Consider the following 22,783-nt stretch of genomic DNA (forward strand, 5'->3'; position numbering starts at 1 on the left):
GTATTCTTGGGTTTCTCAGGTGGTGCTAGCAGTAAAGAACCCACCTGCCAATGCAGGAGACATAAGAGATGCTGAATCGATCCCTGGGTGGGGAAGATCCCCTGGAGAAGGACGTGGCTTACCGATTCCAGTATTCCTGCCTGGAGAATCCAATGGACAGAGGAGCCTGGTGGGCTACAGTCCGTATGGTTGCAAAGAGTTGGACACGACTGAAGTGACTTAGCAGGCACACATGCACTGATAGGTAGTCTTCCCTCGGATTAGAGGCTCCCTCTGCTGGTTTTCCTCTGCTGGGCTTCCCTGGTGGGAATCCACCTGCAATGTGGGAGAACCTGGGTTCGACTCCTGGATTGGGAAAATCTGCTGGAGAAGGGAATGGCTACCCACTCCAGTGTTTTTGTCTGGAGAATCCCATGGACAGAGGAGTCTGGCAGGCTACAGTCCATGGGGTCACAAAGAGTCAGACATGACTGAGTGATTCACTTTCTGCTGGTTTCATGTGTAGACACCAGTTGGTTATGTCTTTGTATTGGTGACACCATAGCAAAATTAGAATTGTTTTTTTATTGAGTGCTTAGTGTGTGTATTAAATGCTTTGTAATCTTATTTAAAATTTAAAAACACCCCAAAAAGGAGGTGGTGGTTTTTTCCAAATCAATATACAAGGAAGCTTAAGACTCAGTGAGTTTAACAACTTGTCCAAGGTTACACATTTAGTAAGGGCAGAACTGAGATTTGAACCCTGGGTTTGACTGCAAAGCTGTACTTTTTCTTGCAGTGACTTAATTAGATAATTTCTCTTAAGCCTTTAGTATATAGTGTCTGGCACAGATTAACACTCAGTAAATGGTAGCTGTTATGACAGTGATCAAGATGGAAAGATGGTGAGGAATAGAAAATTGGCAAAGGGACGTGGAAAACTATACTTGGAAATAGGCAACATTAAGATTTAGAAACAGTTACAAGAATAACAGATACGTGTAAGTAAAATTATTCTCTTTAGTTATTTCCTCTACAAATGACAATTACAGCATGACATGGGGAAGAATTCTATGACATGTAAGACCCTTTAGGATCTGTTTCCTGCTTCCTTCCTGGGCCTCATCTTCTGCCATTCGGACAAGCATTTTATGCTAGTCACATGATCAACTTGCAGCTTCCTGAGGGGCTCATGCACTCTCATGCTTCCTTGCCTTTGCACCTGATACTTGCTTTCCCTGAACATTCATTCACTTGGCTAAGTCCTGCTTATCCTTCAAGACTGGGCTTTAGTGCCACCTCTCCCAGGAAGCCTTCCTTAATTCTCCAGGTTAAGTAAGCTCATGCCTCTGTTACACTCCTTATCACAGTGCTACAATTGCATGTTTACCTGTCTTCACCCCACCAGACTGTAAACTCCTTGAACTTGGAATGGCCTCAGTAAATATGTTTTGAAATATTTTGAATGATCCTGATACCATCTTTTTGTAATCATAGGTCATTGCTGTGCTCCACCAAATTAGTTACATGTGATTTGGAGCTGCGTTTTTAGCTGTGATAGTGAATTCATGTAAAGTGCAGGTAACTCCTTCAAGTGGTGTTTTAGAAATCCAAGGACTGGACCTCAAGACAGTGTTAGCTCATCTGCTGTGTGCATCAGTCTTACCTAAGGGGTAGGTGTTATGTTTAAGGGAAAAGAAATATCCCATGGTCATTTTTTATTAAAATTTTTGGGATCAGAGGATTACTATTCTTAAGGAATAGAATCAGAAAGATAAGGATTGATTAGATGCAATATTTGAAAGGGATCCTTAAACTAGGATAAATATGCATTTAGGAAGTGTGAACGGTTGGGCAATAAGTGAACAAAAAATGAAATAATTAAGTCTATCTAAACTTAACTGAAAATCCTGACTGTGTCAGAAGCAAATTTGAGCATAGTGAAGCTTTCTCCATCTCTCTGAACATTGTTTTCTCATGGCTCTTAAAAGTCTAAACTCAGAGAGGAAAGATGAAACGTGATTATGTTTGTAATAATAGCAGTAGTACTCATAATTAAATTCCAGACTTCCTGGTGTCCTTTCTTTTCCCATACCTACCTTTCCCTTTTTATTTATTTTCCCAACGTCTGTAAACGCTCGTTCATCTAGCAGACTATTCTCTGCAATTTTCTGTCTTTTGTGAATATACTAATGTACCAAACTTTTAGAAAATAATTCATGTATAGTCCTATTCAAGTGAAACATTAAAAAAAAGACCCTTATTAATTTGTCCACATGCATTTATATTGTTCATGTAACAATTTCTGGTTTTGCTTTTTTTACTTAATATAAAAACTTCTATGACCTTCAGTGGCTGTCATTGACATAGACACTGATGCTGAGGTTTTTTGTTGTTGTTTTTCTTTTTATCTTAATTAACCGAACCAGAGATGCTCAAGTGTCTGCCTGGAAGCTGCTACATTCTTTGAGGACTCCTGAGGATCTCCCACAAATAATCCAGTCTGTTACAGTGAAGGGGGTAGTCCTCAAGAGCTTGCCGTGGTACTACTGTGAACTTCATTTCTGTCAGGGAGTAATGACTTCCCTTCACTTCAGCCTTCCAAATGTCCTGAATTCTTCTCAGAGGAAAATCTTTGTAAAGTCAAAGCCATAGTCATCTCCCAAAAGGGGAGATACAAAATCCCATATACCATTCTATTCATCTCGATAGTGTTCATTTCTTTTCTAGCTCAATCATTCTCTCTCTTGGGTATCTTGAAACTTAAAGATCTAAACTGCAATCTCTAGTGACCCCATTAACATTAAATAATAAGGGAACCATAGAGAAAGATGAAAACTGATTTTTAATATCTACAAATATATATGTATATAAAAGCAAAAAAAAAAAAAAAACTTCTAAAACTTTTCCATGTTTTCCAACTTAACCGTTCCAAGTATATTTTGCTCTTTGTTTAACATAATTATGGATTGTATGTGAGGTTGGTTCTCTATTGCTTCTTGTGCATTCTTTTGGTAGAGAATCTGTGCCAGAGGACACAGAAGGACACATGATCCCTGCCCCCTGGAAGCTTACAATCAGTTTGAGAAGGGAAGGTGTCCTTTGTTGCTGATGCTGAGAAATCACTAATTGGCCTCATTTTTAATGCAGTTTAGAAGAGCTGTGGGAATTCTCTGGCAGTCTAGTGGTTAGGGCTTGACACTTCTACTGCCAGGGGCTGGTTTCAGTCCCTGATCAGGGAACTAAGATCCTACAGGCTGCATGGCGCAGCAGAAAAATAAAACAAGAAAAAGAAGACTTGTATCTTAAGTGTAAAATATGTCTTACATATCTGAATGTATTTCTATTTTGCCTACCCAAAGGTTTGTATCAAAGAATGTCTTTACAGTGATGAGAAATCAATGACTATTAAAAAGGTTTCAGAATGTTATTTTAAATTTCGTATTCAAGTATGGTATAAATATCTATTTCACATGTATAGCTTTGAGTTTTTAAATTGTTTTTATAAATGGTTTAGTGAGAGGAAATGGAAAACCCAAATATGCTTTTACAAAACAAGACCCTGCTCTCTGACACCTGTGGAAGTCTCATCCAGAGTGTATGTGCTTAGTTGCTTAATCATATCTGGCTCTCTGCAACCCCATGGACTGTAGCCTGCCAGGCTCCTCTGTCCATGGGATTCTCCAAGCAAGAATACTAGAGTGGGTTGCCATGCCCTCCTCCAGAGGATCTTCCCAATCCAGGGATTGAACTGAGGTCTCGCCCATTGCAGGCAGGTTCTTTACCACCTAAACCATGAGAGAAGCCCAAGAATACTGGAGTATGTAGCCTATCCCTTCTCCAGGGGATCTTCTCGACCCAGGAATCAAACAGGGATCTCCTGCACTGCAGGCAGATTCTTTACCAGCTGAGCTACCAGGGAAGCCGTAGGTGACCAAATTATTTGTCCTCTGGTGATAGAAATTAGCCTGTGTGGTTCCTAGTGGAGCAAATGCCAAGAGCTTACAGCACATGGGAGCCTATTATACACTGCCTGCTGAGAAAATCTTTCTACTCAGTCAGTAAAATGGCCCAGTGTTGAGAGAGAACAGGTAACAGGCTGCAAGTAGACTTTGGGATCATGTTTTGAGGGAACTACAGCTGTATGCCTTCTCACCCCAGGCAATCAATACAGCACATTTAGTGCTACCAGTGGAAGTATGCAACTCTATCCAGAAGGGGGGAAATGTTTATGAAGTTTGATATAGGTACCCTTGACTGCAAATGATCCTTTATCACATCTTCCTCCTAAGAGAGTTATTGACAAGATAATAATCAATTTTTCATTTAATTTTTAGTGCCCATATGGAGTGGCCAAGAGGAAGTAACAAATCATGACTCTCAGATGCAGCTGTCCAACAGGTAATGCTGAATGTAGATTTGCATGTATCCAACTAAAAACCATACACTTCATAGCTAACATAATGGCTATTTGCATGGCATGCACTTACCAGGCTTCTGCAAATAAAACTAACTAGTATGGACAAATCCAGAGTGCATGGGAGCAGTATTTTCTGTTCTTCGATTTCTTATCTCAAAGTAGATCTAAGAGTGTTTTACAAGCCTAATACTTAGATACGAAGTTGACTTTTTAAAGGGTGGAATAGACTCCTTATTTGTAGGCAGTGATTTACCACTTCTATATTTAAGATATAGGATCTTGTATCTGAGGATATTGGCTATTTTCTTAAAAGTAGAGGAGAATTGGCCCATACCACTTAAAAATCAATATGTATTTATTAATCCTAGTTAAATACATTTGGAAATTAGTCTAATGTAGATAACCCCCATTATAATTTCAGGTAGAAACCAAGTATAATGCACAGATCCTTGACTCTTTTGTGTTTATTCAGAGGCCTTCTAGGGGTCTGGACCCCATAGGTTGGACTCTACATACTATATATTTTCATGCCATTTGTTGTTTTACTATCTCATAATATAACAATTCTGGTTCAGGTGATTTTAGCTTTTTAAACCTTCAGTTTATGATTTTTAGACTGTAACAACTGGAAAGAATAGCCTTATATTGAGAATAGTAATATGTTGTAGAATCCATTCTAATCTGCTTCTCTATATAATCCTGCATTTATAGCTTTCAAGAGGAATAAATTCAAACATGTTTGTTTAATTTGTATAATTTTTAATTAGTTACAAAAAGAACGTATGCGCTTATAAAACTATGTTTTAATTAAAGTATAGTTGATTTACAATGTTGTGTTAGTTTCTGGTGTACAGCAAAGATAAAGCTTTAAGTACTGCAGATGTCTATAAAGTGAAAAGCAGGGGTAATTCCATTCTCCAGAAACAGCCACTATTAACAATTTAGCGTCCATGTGTCCAAACGTTGTTTTCTCATGCTTCTGCAAGGATTATCATCATTATTGTTGTTTTTATAATACATTTATGCTATTCGTATTATCCTGCAACTTACTTTATTTCCTTAATAATAAATGTTGGATATTTTCCCATATTTTACACATAAATGTACTTTATGTTCTTCTCAAGATCTATATATGGTCCTACATTTGGTAGTGATCTATTTAATAAGTCCTCTTTGGATGAATTGTTTCCAAAATTTTTTCTGTCTCCAATAAGGCAAGCATACTTGTATGTATATCTTTGCATAGTTGAGCATATTGCTATAGGACAAATTCCTAGAAGAGTAATTTGTAGATCAGTTCAGTTCAGTCGCTCAGTTGTGTCCGACTCTTTGTGACCCCATGATTCGCAGCACACCAGGCCTCCGTGTCCATCATCAACTCCCAGAGTTCACTCAAACTCACATCCATTGAGTCAGTGATGCCATCCAGCCATCTCATCCTCTGTCATCCCCTTCTCCTCCTGCCCCCAATCCCTCCCAGCATCAGGGTCTTTTCCAATGAGTCAACTCTTCGCATGAGGTGGCCAAAGTACTGGAGTTTCAGCTTTCGCATCATTCTTCCCAAAGAACACCCAGGGCTGATCTCCTTTAGAATGATCTCCTTTAGAATGGACTGGTGTTTCTAGATCAGGTGTTGCCAAATCTTCCTCTTAAAAACTTGGATAATTTTGCACTTTGAACAGCAATTATGGGAATGCCAATTTGTCTGTAGCTTCTCTAAAAGTAGTTATCAGTCTTTTTGTGAAAGTCGCTCAGTCAAGTCTGACTCTTTGTGACCCCATGGACTATACAGTCCATGGAATTCTCCAAGCCAGAATACTGGAGTGGGTAGCCTTTCCCTCCTCCAAGGGATCTTCCCAACCCAGGGGTATTGAAACCAGGTCTCCCGCATTACAGGCAGATTGACCAGCTGAGCCACCAGGGAAGCCCATTAGTCTTTTTATTCTTTGCCAATTTTGATGGGAAAAATTAATGTATTTATTATTTTAGCTCATATTTAGTAAGTATTAGTGGTGGTAAGCATCTTTTTATATTATTAGGCCATCTGTATTGACTCACTGTGGACTGCCTAATATTTTAAGAAAAGCTTAATTACTGGGCTGTCTGTTGGTTTTCCTAACAATTGTCATATAACTCTTGTGTCATAAAAATATCTAATTAATACCTTATACATAAGCTAAAACTGTTTATACATATTTTGTGCATTTTATGAAATCATGATTTGTCTGTTTTATTTTTATAACCTAGGGCCATGGAACTATTAAGGGTAAAAGGTCAAAGATCATGGTCTGTTGGACTATCAGTAGCTGACCTGCTTGACAGTATTGTGAATGATAAAAAGAAGGTCCATTCTGTATCAATTTTAGCAAAGGTAATTGCTATTCTCATTCTCTCATCACAGTTTTAAATATTTATATTATTAATATAACAAAAAAGTGCTATTCACACTGTAACCTGGAGTCGTGAGTACCACCAGCTTTCAGAGTAACACATGGGAGAAGATAGTTTGGTCTAACCCCTATCTTGCTTGGCTATGGGAAGTCTGGACTTCTATAAGGTTGCCCTTCACCCCCATTAATTCTTGGAATTCCCAAGAAACGTTTATATATTCCATAAACTTCTGGTTGTCATTTATCTCCCCAGCCAGCCAGGTCACCCCAGGCTGACATGCCAACTGGTCTTAGCTGGTCATCAGTCTGTTTCTCCAGTTCAGGTTGTCCTTTACTGCTTTATTCCAAGTATAAAGTTCCTAAAGCACAGCTAAGATGAGGCCCAAATGCTTAATCAAATATTCACAAAAACTTAGGAATACTGGAAGGGAAAAAAAACATGGAAGGGAAAACTGAAAACAGGTCACCAAATTTGACTGCCCTCAGAGCCCACGTTAACCCCTCCACTGGGAATCCACTCTAACAATCTTTTTTCTTTCTTTCTTTCTTTTTTGAGAGTTTGCTTTATTATTATTATTATTATTGTTGTTGTTTTACAATAGAAAACAAATAGCTATGCTCTCAGAAAAATGAATTTAAAAAGAAACAAAATCACAGAAATTTATTAACAGCATTTTAAAAAAGGCTTTTGAAAGATTTATTGAAATAAATTATCTCAGCCTAAACATTTACTCATCACTCTTTTTTCAGTTACTTCTCAACATTTTAAGAACTTTGTTATATAAAATACATTTAACTTTGCCAATATTGTTAGATAATACTGGGTTCTTCCCCAAAAAGACTACTATAAAACTATGCTTTCAGACATTAAAGAAAAACTTAATCCAGGAGAACATAAATCTGAACTATGTAACCTATGCTTGCATGTTTCATATCCTTCAAGTTAAATGCATCAAGGATTTGAAAAAGTTCAGACCTGGGTCAGCTCCAAGGCAGGTGGACACAATATCTTAACTTTCCATGTTTAACTAAACCAACAGGAACCAAGTTATGAAAATGAGGGTCTCCAGGGAAGAGAGATATAAAAAATATCTTTTATTTCTTCAATAAAACCCTTCAAAATTTACTCTCACATTTCCTCCAAAGATCAAATCCACAACCTTTGGCATTGCCTAATTTACTTTACCAAGGAATTAAAACCATGAACCAAAGCCTGATGCTTAACGCTTTCAGTGCTGACCTTCCCCATGTCCAGGACAGGGAATGGGGACAATGAGATACAGAGAGGAGAGGACAGACAAACAGGGTATACCTGTGAGACGCAGGAGCACCAGCGGTTATGGAATAAAGCCAGCTTTGGATACGGAGCTCAGAAAGTTAGCCCCTGGGATGCAACAGGTCACGTCCTTTCACTACATCCCTGGGCTTTTCCCCTCTCTGCTCCAGGTATCAAACCAATGACAGTCTTTTTTCTTTACCTCTATCCTATTACCCATATTGCAGGGTGCTAGCTTACCTCCCCATAAAGGGAGTATCTTTGACCAAGTTCTTCCCATCTCACAAAAATTTTCGGAAACAGTAACTGGAGTTCATTTAGAAAATAAATGAGCAAAGTTTTTTAAAAATTCAGCTTGTATCACTTTGTAGTGCTAGGACCATAAAAGGAAGAAAATATCCATATTTATGATATTAACTTTTTTGCAGTGATTCAGCTCTAATCCTATTTTTTTTTCCTTTCAGGGATATTATGATATAAATAGTGAAGTGTTTTTAAGTTTGCCTTGCATCCTTGGAACAAGTGGCGTGTCTGAAGTCATCAAGACCACAGTGAAAGGAGAAACAGTGATTGAGAAACTCCAAAGCAGTGCATCCTCCATCCATGGTCTCCAGCAACAGTTAAAACTTTGATTCTAAAGTTCAGAGTTACCTGAAAGGAAAGTTTAATTTTACCAACACATATATATGGGGTGGAGAACTTCTCTATCTTATTATTTATCCTTACAAACTGCTTGGTTAAGGTCAGTGGTTCTTGGTTGGCTTTGTAATTTAAATCCTTAGGTAGTTAGATAAGAAGGAAAAAAAATCTAATTTTCTCTGTTCTTGAGATTATCTATACTGTTCTTTAAACCTAAGCAGAGATAAACATTCATCTGCGATATACATCATTTAAAAATTATGTATCCTCAATTAGCACATTCAGCACTTGGGGAATATTTAAAAAATCATACCTTTTTAAAAGAAAATTACCCTGTAACTGTTACAATAAACATCATAAGCTGAAGGCCCAGTATGTATTTCAGAATCTGTGCTAGCTCTACATTCAAAGGATCCAGTTTATGCTATTTACAGTTCTTCTTTAAAATAATGTTGGTAACAAGCATAATAATAAACAATAAAGGGTTTTGTTTTCCCTCTTCAAATTAATTAGCTACCAAAAAAATAGAAAAGAAGTGTGCACATACTTTTCTTTGTACACATACTTTAATATAGTAAAAAGGAAAATGAAAATTTTAAATATATGAACAAGAAGTGTAGTTTAATATCCAGCAGGACTGTCCTTTCTGCAATTTTCTATCATCTCTTCTGGCCTATATAAGATTTCCAGCATCTCAAGAACACACCATGCCATAAGTAGAACCATAGAGACATGCATATTTTTAGTGGAAATAAGTTATGAATGAAAGCCAAGCATTTACTTTAAAGCTAATATATGAGGCTTTCATAAAGGCATTGGTCTTAATGGGGAGAGACTGATTGAATGGGCTGATTGTTCTGAGCATATTCTTTTAACTACTGAAGAAATGATTCACGGTGCATCCTTTAACTACTCCTGAAGAAGTGATTCAGGGTGCACCATTATGCACCCTGAATGGGTGATGGGTCAATAACATCTTCATATGTGAAAGACAGCATATTATTAGGAATGTGACACATAACTAATAGCAGCAGCTAGCATCAACACTTCCAATATTTCAGGTAGTGTGATGAGCACTTTATTGTTTTATTCCTCAGGATTATTTATTAATCCTCACAGTAACCCACTGAGGTAGGGACTATTATCATCATTTTGTAGAGGAGGAAATTGAGGTTTAATGCCCAAAATCTCATGACTAAGGGACACTTATCCATACAACCTCTACTTTTTCTAAACTCTAGAAGAGGAAAAAGGCCTAAGAGTCAAAACAGTTACCACAAGACCCTAAAGCTGGGGGTCTGTACTCAGATACTCTCATGTAGGGGCTTTTTTTCTTCGACATATTTTTTAGAAACACTGATTCTTTGACTTCCCTTAGTAAATAGCTTGGTCGGGGGTGGAGGGTGGGGCACAAACTGTACGCACTGAAGTAGGTGTTTAGTTATTTAGTCGTTCAGATAGTCTAGACTTGGAGGCTGCTATGCACCAGGTGCCGTATGAGGCACCGCAGATACAATGGTGACAAACCCTGGACTAGGACAGGCCCCCATGGTGCTTATAATCTAGCACAGGGACAAACCGCACAAGTAAATGTGCAGTTCCAAGTGTGGAACATGAAGAAGTCCCAGGTGCTTTGAAAGCATATTACAGGTGAGCCTAAACCTGGTCAGTGAGATGGGAGCCAAAGGATTATAAGAGCAGACACATTTTAGGCAGAGAGGAAGTAGTTAAACTAATGCTGATTTAGCATAATAATGGATGCTTATAATAATGAGCTTAAATCATAAAGGTGAAATTTATTCAATGTTCCATGAAAAAAGAAAAGTACTTAATATGCTTGGAAAGGTGTAAAAACATTGGACATTTGAAGAAATGAGTATTAGTTCTGTGTAATTTCACTACATGAATAGGTTATTTTGGTGTTAATTGTAACAGTGCATCCTCACTGTCCTTTTGTATGAAGTAGGAAAGTAAAACTAAAAGGACCATTGCTTGTGTTTTTATACCAGCCTTTTCTAATATCAGATACCTAATTATGCTCTTGAAAAATAACATAATTACAAGATACTGTATAAACAGAGGAATTGCTAAGAATTAACTGCATTATAAAAAGACCATGTCAGTACAATATTTACTGACTGTACTGTTATTCCAAGAACTGTGTTAGAATGAGTAGTCAAAGGTGAATAACAAAAAATTGGGGGGATGGGGTGGGGGAGGGAATAAAAAAGCAAAAAAAAAAAAGATGAATAGTTATAGTCCTTGCCCTGCAGAAGCCCACAATATAGAAGTAATTCTATCACATATTTTCTTTTTTTTTTTTTTTTCATCGCAAATCGTTTAAGCAGCACTGTTCTAGAATCACTACAAGTCAGGCATACATATACCATGTAACTATAGGCAGAGCCAGTGCAAAATAAAGAACACATTAAAATAAACATTCCAAGTGAAAGCTCAGAAGTAAGGTATCTTTAACTTAACAATGCTCAAGTACTTAAATGTTCTTATGAGAAAAGCAGTGGTATGGTCTAAGCATGGGAAGTAAAGTAAGTCAAGTCAAGTCGCTCAGTCGTGTCTGACTCTTTGTGACCCCATGGACTATAGCCCACTAGGCTTCTCCGTCCATGGGATTTTCCAGGCAAGAATACTGGAGTGGGTTGCCATTTCCTTCTCCACACATATTTTCTTGAGTGTTGAGTCAGTGATGCCATCCAGCCATCTCATCTTCTGTCGTCCCCTTCTCCTCCTGCCCCCAATCCCTCCCAGCATCAGGGTCTTTTCCAGTGAGTCAACGCTTTGAATGAGGTGGCCAAAGTACTGGAGTTTCAGCTTTCGCATCATTCCTTCCAAAGAACACCCAGGGCTGATCTCCTTTAGAATGGACTGGTGTTTCTAGATCAGGTGTTGCCAAATCTTCCTCTTAAAAACTTGGATAATTTTGCACATGTAAGTTAAGACGTAGTACCACCACCATCTCCGTGTGAATTGGTGATAATTTGACATTCATGATGGCTTCTGTTAACCTTCATTTTTTTTTTCATCTTTCCAAAATTATGCATTCCTTCTACTTGTTATGTTTTAATGGGGCTTGGATTAAAATGCTTCTTTGATATTGTAACAGAGGTAAATATTTTCCAACTTACACTGTATCAAATAATTATTCTTAAATATCAAGAATAATGAATAAAATAAATTTTGACTTGAAAATTACCAGGAGATTCCTAATTTATTGAGTGGAAGGAAATTTATTCAGATTGAAGAGAAAGAGTCTTTCATATGATTCCTAAGTCCTCAGGATATTTAGTTACTTCATTTTAAGTGGCTAAACTGCAAAATGAAGAGAATGGATTTTGTTATTTTCAAACTTTTAAAAATGATTTTTAGTAAAACCTTTTGAAAAATATATAACCTACATTCTTCCAATTGATAAAAGCAGAGTTGCTCTAATTGAAGGTGCTTCTGGCTAATAAGCTGTGTCTTTAAGAATAGCTTGAAAACCATATATTTTTAAGTGACAAAGAAGAGGTACAGGGAAGGATAGACTGTCCTATAGTTTGGTTTGACTGAAGCTGTATGCTTAACTAGTATAGTGTCCAAAGAAAGATACCTGTTAGAATAGAATATTTTATGTGTGTGTGTTGGCAACAATATGGAATGATGCTTCCACGTATCTTCACTTAGGCCTTCTTTGTTTATGTGACCTTCATTTAGATGCCAATTTAGAAGAGAATTAATACTACAGCCTGTTTCTCAGTAGCACAATGCTAAAATTATCCAAATAATAATACTCCACACCCCCTCAAACCCAAGTGCCCTGAATGGCATTGTACTTACAAAACCGGTAGTGAGGTGCAATAATGACTAATATAAATGACCATGAGAAACTTTTATGGGTAGTAGAAATTCAGTTAAGAGTACCTATTCTTGGGCGTGCACGCTATGCGTGCCGACCGCTCGGGACCGTGCCCGGTGAGGCCCGAAGGCCCGCAGTTTGGCCAGCCATATTCCTCTCCGCGGCGCCCACTGGGGAAGACATATAAGAAATTTGCATAAGACAGCTGTTCAGAATGGAGCTGGAGGAGGCTTATTTGTGCACAGAGATACTCCTGAGAATAACCCAGAAACTCCATTTGATTCCACACCAGAAAACTGTAAGAGGATAGAGGCCGTTGTGAGAAACTACTCAGAAGGGCATAAGGCAGCAGCTGTGCTTCCAGTTCTGGATTTAGCCCAGAGACAGAATGGATGGCTGCCCACCTCTGCTATGCACAAGGTTGAAGAAATTTTACAAGTACCTCCAATGAGAGTGTATGAAGTATCAACTTTTTATACAATGTATAATCGAAAGCCAGTTGTATCACATTCAACTCTGCACTACTAGGTCTTGCCTGCTCCGAAACTCCGAAAGCATCCTGGAGGCCATTCAGAAAAAATCTTGGAATAAATTTGGAGACAACACCTGACAAACTTTTCACTCTTATGGAAGTGGAGTGTTTAGGGGCCTGTGTAAATGCACCAATGGTTCATATAAATGACAACTACTATGAGGATCTGACACCTAAGGACATTGTAGAAATTATTGATGAACTCAAGGCTGGCAAAATCCCAAAACCTGGGCCAAGGAGTGGACGCTTCTCCTGTGAGCCAGCTGGAGGTCTTACCTCTTTAACTGAGCCACCAAAAGGACCTGGGTTTGGTGTGCAAGCAGGCCTTTAATTTATATTCAGCTGTAAATACGTCGGTGGAGAAATAAAATATGAATCTCCTATTAAACTTTTTATATTACTTGTTCATTTCCATCTGTGTACACCTTGCTTGTAACCTAGCAACTTACAGCTGTTAAGTATCATGTCAGAATTACAGAGCACCATTTTCAACTGCCTGTTCACTTTCATCAATATTAGGGTACTGTGAAATAAAAATTCTCTCAAATTAAAAAAAAAAGAGTACCTACTCTTGCGCTGTACAAGACCATGAGGACCTAAAGCTGAGCCTGATTTCAAAGACGTGCATTTTTATAGTGGACAGGCTGGTAGACACACCAAGTCTAAGGAAGAAATTACCCTGTATTATCATCCATGTCGGGCACAGTGGAGTTCTGACCTGTGAATGGTGAATGGTCTCTTGTAAAGAAATTACTGCCTGGCTTCCTGTGAAATGAGAGCTCTGCACTTTGCCCTTGTGAATGTAATATGAAGCTTAAAAATGAAAAACAACCTGACAACCAGAGACACCCTGGGCATCGCCTAATGCAAGCCTTTCCTCTGAGTTGGAAAAAACAAGCCCCGAGCAAGCCGTGCTGCTGCTGCGTCGATTCAGTCGTGTCCGACTCTGTGAGACCACATAGACGGCAGCCCACCAGGCTCCCCCCGTCCCTGGGATTCTCCAGGCAAGAACACTGGAGTGGGTTGCCATTTCCTTCTCCAATGCATGAAAGAGAAAAGTGAAAGTGAAGTCGCTCAGTCGTGTCCGACTCTAGCGACCCCATGGACTGCAGCCTACCAGGCTCCTCCATCCATGGGATTTTCCAGGCAAAAGTACTGGAGTGGGGTGCCATTGCCTTCTCCGAGCAAGCCGTGCACTTGCCTGCAATTGTCAGAAGGGTGAGTCAGTGGCAGAACAGTTTTCTGACTCCAGTCCAGTCTTCCCACTTGACGCATCAGTCATTAAAGCTCACTGGAAAGGTATTCCTACTTTTTACCCTCCCTGCACCTGCTCTTTTAGTGTGAGGGCAACCGTGAAAGGGCTCCCGATCTTATTATCCCGGCTCAGCAATTCCACGCTAGGAACGGGTTTCTCTGGACCTAACCTAGGCCGTCAACCCCTACCCACGGCCGACCCCGGAAGTGACGTAAGGGAAGCGGAAGCGCTGGCGTGGAGGCCGACTTCCTGTTGCTAGAGGCCGGGGGGGTGGGGGGCTGGCTGGTCCGTGTGCGGTTGTGTGGGGCGGCCTGGGGCGGCCCCGGAGCGGCTGACCCTCTGCCTGCAGGGAACGGAGTCGCGAGGCGGCCGCCATGGCGGGGTCGGAGAGCCAGCTCAAGAAAATGGTGTCCAAGGTGAGGCTGCGCCGCGCTCTCCTCGGCGCACACCCACCACTCCCCCCAGCGCCAGCAGGGCCTGCCCGATCAGCCCAACGAGCCCCCCAGGCGGGCCCGAAGCCCTGGGCTTCCTCCGGCCGCCTCTGCTGCCGCCCGCGCCTGATGCCTGTCGCCCGGGGCCGGAGTCCCTGGGCCGGAGCCGGCGGGGGGCGGCGACGGTCAACAATGGAACGGAGCCGAGGCCGCCTGCCGCCTGCCACCTGCCGCCCGCCCTCCTCTTTTCGGGGAGAGAGTTTGGAGCAGTCTGTGGGGCAGCATAGTTTTCTTCAACACAAGGAGGGGGTTGTACTTAAAACTCGGTCTTGGGCACCCCCTCCCCTCTTGTCCCAACGCTGGCTCTTCATTCGTATTCGCCCTTCCCTCCCGGCTTCCTGAGGTGGTGTCCTTTTCAGTTTGTATTCTTCACGCAGCTCAATAGCCCACCCCGCGGGAAATCGTAACTGTTGGTTGAATTGGCTCAATTATAAATAGAAACGTCCTGAGAAGCTCATTACTTCGGGTGAAATAGAATTCCATTACCATTCCAGAGTCTTTGATTGACTCAGAGTGACTCCCTTTTAATTGTATGCTGCTTATAAAACCAGTTTATTTACTTTGAAATTTTTAATCTAAACAGTTCAAGACCGGTGTGGGTTTGTTTTTTGGTTTTTCTCCTTTTCTAAAAAAGTTGTATTTTTTAGTTATATTTAAAGCCGTGAATTATTTTAACAACTGCTAAAAATATGGCACCTGATACCAGAGTGAATTTGGTGCTTTTTGGTTTGTTTGTTGCTTTGTGGTTTTTTTTTTCCAATTTATCAAAGCTAATTAATGGGAATAAGATGTATGTGAAATGGTTGAGAGTTGAATATTCTCCAGTTAAACAGGTTTAGCTTTAGATACTTTTGTCAAAATAAGAATGGTAGAAAGTGGAGTAGTTTAAAACAATTTTCAGTATTATTAAAACACATTATTATGTGTAAACTTATTTCTTTGAAAAATATACTTTTTTACCCAGTAAAATCATCCCTATAGTCTTTGATTGAAGAGCAAATAATCTCTAAGGAGAAATTAATGATCTTTGAAATAAAGCGAGCTACTCTTTGATTTTTCGAATCATATTTTCTAGGCTTCTGATTTTCTTTTTTCTAATTAAAATATAGTTGATTTTCTTTTGATAGAGTAAACTTATCTTTAATTGCAGAGAAAGTTTTAGGGAGCCTTAGAAAACAGTGGCCTGGATCTGTGATGTAGCATTTAATTTCTTGAAGTACATTATTTTATATACTATGTAACTGAAGGGTGTCTGTTCCATACCATTTAAACAAACCCTTTAATTGATTACATTGTCCTTAAAGTTTATTCCTTCATGTATGTATATCAAAGTATCTATATATAAGGACAAGAATATTCAAATACTGGTTTGGAATTGTAGAAACCATAATTAAGTTTCCTAAACTTTCTATTGAGGAACCTGCCTTTGAAGACTGAGGCAAGACATCTTTAAAAGATATTTTATACCTACACCTACTATCTCCTCCCTCCATCCTCTATATCCTAAGAGCAAAAAAGGACATAGTTTGGTGGAAACCAGCTCAATACTGTAAAGCAATTATCCTTCAATTAAAAATAAATATTTTTTTATAAAAGACATAGAGCAGAGGTGGGAGAGAACATTTGTCTTTCATCTGGTTCTTGACCCAATACCTGAAAAATTGAGTCTCTTCCAAGTGGTGATGTCACTTCTGATTACTGGCATCTTTTCTGTCCAGCTTGTTAATAGATAGATATGTAGATATGTAGGAATAGTAAGTAAGATAATAGAACCTGTTTGTGGAGTTTTTTCCTTCTGGTGGAGGATTAGCTTCAGTTATCCTTTCAGTTGGATGTGGCCCAATGAAGGAATTGGTAGCCAGGACCTGGGACACATTGCTAGGGTGATGGTCCTTTACTCTTAATCTGACTGTGGGACTTCCATCACCCATCGTATTACTTTGGGCTACCTGCTTTGACATATATTTTTTGAAGTATAATTGACATACAACATTATATTATCTTTTTATATATTACTACAGTTATTTTTTTCCTTAGAGTAACTTTTAGCTTCCAACTTAAATATAGCTTTTAGTTTAACATCCTTTTCTGTCATCATCTTTGTAATTAAGAGAGGGTATATATATACTGTTGGTCCATCTTGCTTTACACAAATTATTCAGATTTTTCATACAGACAACTGTCTGTATTCTTTCATGCTGTATGTAATAGCATTCCTATCAGTGGAGTCACTGCCAACGAGTTAGGAGAGAGCTGATACATTAGCAATTGTAATGGACTTCACACTGTTTTATTAGATTCTAGGGGTACAGTAATGAACAGATAGAAAACTCTATACCTGTGGAATTTAAATTCTCATGGAATAAACAACTCAGTAAGTTCATTAAGTAGCATGTTGGAGGATGGTAAGTGCTTTGGAGAAAAGTAAAGCAAGAAAGGGTGATAGAGTTCTCAAATGTGAGGATAGGATAGGTTGCCGTTTTATAGAATAGTAAAGGAAGGCCTTCCTGAAGTCTGTTTGATCAGAAACCCTGAAAGCGGTGAGGAAGCAAACTGGAACAGTCTGGAGTAAGAACATTCCAGGAAGAAGGAAGAACAAGCTCAAGGGCCCTCTTGTCATGCATGATAGAGAAACAGCAAAGGGACCTAAAGGGGCTGGACTGGAGTGAGAAAAGGGGAACAGTGCTGCTAAACAAAGGAGTGGTAGATTTTGGAGGGTCCTGCAGGCCACTGTCAGCATTTGGGCATGTCCTTGCAGTGTGGTGGGGCTGTATTAACAGCATAGCTCAAGCTGCTGTACTGAGGCTAGACCGTAGAGGATTCAGTAGGGATAGCCACCTCTAAAAAGGCTGTTGTATAATAATAACCTACGTGTGGCTATGAAGGTAGTGTGAAGTGATCAGATGCTGGAGATTTTTGAAGGTAGAACTAACAGGATTTTCTGACGGACTCACTGTGGGTGTGTAGGAAACCAAGGCATCCAGGATAATGTCGAAGTGTTTGTGCTGAGCATCTAGAAGGATATGGATATGGAAGAATGTAAGAGAGGTAGAGGGAGAAGGCTATGGCACCCCACTCCAGCACTCTTGCCTGGAAAATCCCATGGACGGAGGAGCCTGGTGGGCTGCAGTCCATGGGGTTGCTAAGAGTCAGACACGACTGAGCGACTTTACTTTCACTTTTCACTTGCATGCGTTGGAGAAGGAAATGGCAACCCACTCCAGTGGTGTTTTTGCCTGGAGAATCCCCGGGACGGGGAGCCTGGTGGGCTGCTGTCTGTGGGGTCGCACAGAGTCGGACACAACTGAAGTGACTTAGCGGTAGCAGCAAGAGGTATAGAATTGGGGGGAAGACGAAGGGTTCAATTTGATCATGTTATGTTTGACTTTCATTAGATATCTAAGTGGAGATATCAAATTGGATATACATGTCTGGAGTTCAGGAAAGTGGAATTTTTAAATTTGGAAGTTATCAGTGTATAAATGGTATTTTAAGCCGTGCATGGAGGTCAACACCTGAGTAAGGTTAGACAAAGAAGATCAAGGACTGAGCCCTGGGGCTCAATGAAATTAAGATCAAAGCTTAGGAGAAGAGAAAGAACCAGCAAAAACACTTGAGAAGGGGCAGACACAGAGAAGAGGAAAAAGAATGTCTTGTTTCTCCTTTTATTTTTGTTTAAATGTCCAAGAGTCCGTCCTTTTCTGAGAGTTATTTCATCACTACAATATCATTTCTTCTTTCTTTGAAATTTTTAACGCTGATTGTTTTTGAAGTTTTCTTCTGTTCCTTTCATTATTGTTATTCTTAAAAGTGAAAGTCGCTCAGTCCTGTCTGACTTTTTGCGACCCCATGGACTATACATTCCATGGAATTCTCCAGGCCAGGATACTGGATTGGGTAGCCTTTCCGTTCTCCAGGGGATGTTCCCAAGCCAGGGATAGAACCCATTTCTCCCGCATTGCAGGGGGATTCTTTACCAGCTAAGCCACAAGGGAAGGCCAGTAATACTGGAGTGGGTAGCCTATTCCTTCTCCAGTGGATCTTCCCGACCCAGGAATCAAACCGGGGTCTCCTGCATTGCAGGCGGATACTTTACCAACTGAGCTGTCAGGGAACACCCATTTTTATTTTTAGTTCCTTCTTTTATGTTTGTTTAGGTCTGTGACATGCTTTTTGGAGACTTTCTTTTTGGAATAGCTGACTCTTCCTTTTTAAGAAGAGAAGCACTAAAAGCTGATTGAAAGCTTTGTGCGCGTGAGTGGAGCTTGTCAACTGAAGCTTCAGGGTGTTGTGAACGCATGGAGATTCCCATTTTCTGGTTTCCTAGTCTGCTCAGAGCTGTAAGCAAGGTTCGTAGGTTTCCTGGACTTGAGTGGCACAAGGCAGGGGTATGAGAATACAATACAGCACATGATACATTGAGAAAGAGTCGGTATTGACAGTAAATGCTGGGACAGGGAAAGACTGGTATGGGCTAAAGGGAAGTCTGGAACAGAATTCATTGATAGGGAAAGAGATGTCAGCTAGGTCTTTGAAGATTTGATTTGGTGGAAAGCATATTTTAAGTTGGAAAAAGAGCTGAAATGAAGGTAAAGGTTTGAAGAGGTGACAGAGAAAGCTACTGGGTTCTTTCAGTCTTTATTTAATTGTTATTGATTAGTCAGAACCATTATACTTTAAAGAAAAGTGCTATTAAGAAAATAGTTTTTAAAAAATTGAACTAGCAGTATAATTTGTGTGTTGGTTTTAAACTAAATACATTTTTAATTTTCCTTTTCAGTACAAATACAGAGACCTAACTGTACGTGAAACTGTTAACGTTATTAGTTTATACAAAGATCTCAAACCTGTATTGGATTCATATGGTAAGTTTATATATAAAAATATTAAGTTGGAGTTTTCTCTTTTTGTTAATAATTGTAGGTTTTCCATTTTCCTTTTAAGTCTGTTGGTTCTTTTCATTGTAGGACTGAGCCTTTACCTAAAAATGTGTTGGGGGGATAGGAAATTACAAGATCTAATAATACCATCTTATATTTGTTTAGTTATTTTAAGTTTTAAAATACTACTCTAACAAAAATGGTGCAAATTTAGACCTAGAAGTGATGTTATAGATAATATAGTCCATCATTTCCAGAAATATTATCCATAGTTGTGAAGAATGTTGCTTTGGGGGGTGGGGAGATGGAGGGGATTCTGTGATTAAGTTTGAATACTTACAGGTTAAACAAAATTAAATGGGTTTCTTTGGAGCAAGATTTCTCAGAACCTTTAATATGTTTATGTATTTTGTCTTACCAAGAGGGGAGAGAAGATAATACATTGTTCAGTATATTCTAGAGTTAATTAGTGAACCGTTTTTTCTCTCTAGAGCATCTCTTTGTATTCTTAGGAACACATTTTGTAAAATTATATTCTAGACTATTCTTTTCATTTTATAGATGAAGAAAACACTTAAAAACTGTTGTCCTTAATTCTGGTGTAGGTGACGGTTTGTGTCCACTCTCTATTGAGATGAAATGAAGTTGTGATTTAAGTAAGAAATGACAATATTTAGAGGTGTTTTTTAATAGTCTTTTTGGCCCCACCGGTCCTAACATACTCTCTCCAATCCCGTCTCCTTGTGGACAAGGTACCAGGGCCCAGGGAAACCATGCTGCCTTGTGCCTGTAGAGAGGCCCCTGGCAGGGAGTACAAGGAGCTGAAATTTGTAGCTGAGACTTGCTCTAAACTCTACTCACCCCAAGGGCTTTGTAAAAAGGATCCTGGTAGAGAGGTGTGAGGCAGCAGAGAGGGAATCGGCCCTGAATTTCCTGAGCAGTCATGAACCGGAAGTCCTTTCTCACACGAGGGCCCAGCTCTCCCTTCTGTCCACGTGCTGCACTGTGGTGTTTAGAGCTGCAAAAACTCATCTTTCCGAAGTTAGAGTTACTTTTAAAATGGCTTCTCTGGGGGAATAAAGTGACTAAGGCTAGAAAGTTATGGTAAGTGTGTAGTTTTTATTGAATACTGAAAGAATAAGTGATCAAAATTGACAAAGACTGCAGCCTCATTGAACAAATCTTATATAGCTTTGTGTGACTGGACCAAGTCTAAACCATTATCATCAACATGCTTTTAGAGTAAATATAATCCTAGAATTTAATGAAGTAGTCTTTTTAAAACACAAAATCAGAGTTAATTACCTCATAGGGTTTAAGTGTCAATAGTAGATAAAAGAACTGAGGTCAACAGTATAGTTCTGTGTTCTTGCACTGTACATTATAGCCCTTTCCCATGTAGTACAGGGTTAATTCCAAATTGTTGCAAATAATAGCTGTCCATGGAATACAGATTATGTACCCTAGTTATTCAGTCAATTATAGATAGGAAAACTTGTGTGATGTGAGAAATACTTGTATTAAAAGATGTCCATATTTGTGAAAATCTTTTTTCCTTTTTATTACTGTGGGATACTACATTGGGATTGAAAATGACAGTGAGTGGGAGTGAACATCTGAGAAATCTAAAATTTAATGCTATTAGGTTAATATTTGTGGAAGTGAAAGCATTAGTCGCTCAGTCGTGTCCCACTCTGCAGCCCTATGGACTGTAGTCCACCAGGCTCCTCTGTCCATGGAAGTCTCCAGGCAAGAATAATGAAATGGGTAGCCATTCCCTTTTCCAGGCGATCTTCCTGACCCAGGAATCAAACCCAGGTCTCCTGCATTGCAGGTGGATTCTTTATCATCTGAGCTACCAAGGCAGCAATTAATAGTGATTTTTAAGTAATCTTATAATCATGTTGGTTGAAGACCCAGAGCTCTTATTTATTGATACTGTAGCATTCACATATATTTTCCCAAGTAATTCATAGTATCTTTACTCTTTCAAAAGCTGATCCCATTAAGTGAATCAACAAAAGATTATTTGTTATTGGACAAAATGTTTGAACATTAGCAGGTTTGTCCCTTTCAAGAGTAGTAATGCATTGTAGCCATTGTTTCTGAAAGAATAACTTACGTAAGAGTATCTGTCAAAATGCTTATTGATTAACTCAGTATTCTCACCTTTCAGTTTTTAATGATGGCAGTTCCAGGGAACTAATGAACCTTACTGGAACAATTCCTGTGCCTTATAGAGGTAAGTGTCTTATGTGATTTATGTTTCTAGCATAGATGCATTTTAATTCATACTTAGTTGCCAAAGAATTGTAGGTAAATTAAGCTTGCTTTCTCATGACTTTCATGATAATATAGAGACTTTCACTTCTAATTGAAGTTCATTTGCCAGCAGCCCCTAATATTTTCGGCTTCCTTACAAAGCTTCCTTCCACCACCACCTTCCTTACAAAGATATATCAAGTATGTGCCTAGGAGCACTGGAGAGTTTTGTTTCAGAGAATCTGAGAACTAGAAAGGGATCTTGGCTGCCTCCTAGTTCAGCCTCCCACCCTATTCAAACTTACCTGACAATGGGAAGCTGTGTAATGTAGTGACTAAGATAGAGGCTTAACAGTCAGGGCGGAGTAGGGTTTTAGTTCTTGCTTTGTAATCAGTTAGCTTTGTGGTGAATCTTAGTCACTTCAGTTGTATCTGACTCTGCGACCCCATGGACCATGGCCCTCCAGGGTCCTCTGGGATTCTTCAGGCAAGAATACTAGAGTGGGTTGCCATTTCCTTCTCCAGTGATAAAGTATGAAGTGAGTGAAGTCGCTCAGTTGTGTCCGAGTCTTTGCAACCCCATGGACGGTAGCCTACCAGGCTCCTCCGTCAATGGGATTCTCCAGGCAAGAGTACTGGAGTGGGTTGCCATTGCCTTCTCCAAGCTTTGTGGTAGTGGTCATCTATAATCTATAGCATTTGTATAATGGTCCTAACTCAAAGAATAATTAATTTGTAATAATATATATTGTAAAGGACTTAGCTCAGAGACTGGTATATAATAAAGAGGTACCAAAATTAGCTAT

At 39.4% G+C, this 22,783-nt stretch overlaps 2 protein-coding genes and 1 pseudogene across 11 annotated transcripts in view; all 3 read left to right on the forward strand.

The window, feature by feature from the left end:
- The window catches only part of UEVLD (UEV and lactate/malate dehyrogenase domains), a 67,104-nt gene extending 55,190 nt beyond the window's left edge, over positions 1-11,914 (forward strand). For all 8 annotated transcript variants that reach the window (XM_070783072.1, XM_019955036.2, XM_019955040.2 and 5 more), the window contains 3 exons: positions 4,317-4,380; positions 6,647-6,770; positions 8,530-11,914. In XM_070783072.1, the coding sequence (XP_070639173.1) occupies positions 4,317-4,380; positions 6,647-6,770; positions 8,530-8,697 (356 nt within the window). In that variant the 3' untranslated portion in view covers positions 8,698-11,914. The remainder of the gene's footprint in view (positions 1-4,316; positions 4,381-6,646; positions 6,771-8,529) is intronic.
- LOC109554016 (NADH dehydrogenase [ubiquinone] flavoprotein 2, mitochondrial pseudogene) lies at positions 10,201-14,486 on the forward strand (annotated as a pseudogene).
- Positions 14,487-14,602: 116 nt separating this feature from the next.
- The window catches only part of TSG101 (tumor susceptibility 101), a 41,696-nt gene continuing 33,515 nt past the window's right edge, over positions 14,603-22,783 (forward strand). For 2 of the 3 annotated variants that reach the window (XM_019954993.2, XM_019954994.2), the window contains exons 1-3: positions 14,604-14,760; positions 19,616-19,700; positions 21,892-21,957. In XM_019954993.2, the coding sequence (XP_019810552.1) occupies positions 14,719-14,760; positions 19,616-19,700; positions 21,892-21,957 (193 nt within the window). In that variant the 5' untranslated portion in view covers positions 14,604-14,718. Of the gene's footprint in view, positions 14,761-19,615; positions 19,701-21,891; positions 21,958-22,783 lie in introns of all 3 variants that reach the window. The other variant, XM_070783075.1, reaches the window with a different exon arrangement.

The sequence above is a fragment of the Bos indicus genome, chromosome 29, assembly GCF_029378745.1.
Source record: "Bos indicus isolate NIAB-ARS_2022 breed Sahiwal x Tharparkar chromosome 29, NIAB-ARS_B.indTharparkar_mat_pri_1.0, whole genome shotgun sequence".
Taxonomy (NCBI): domain Eukaryota; kingdom Metazoa; phylum Chordata; class Mammalia; order Artiodactyla; family Bovidae; genus Bos; species Bos indicus.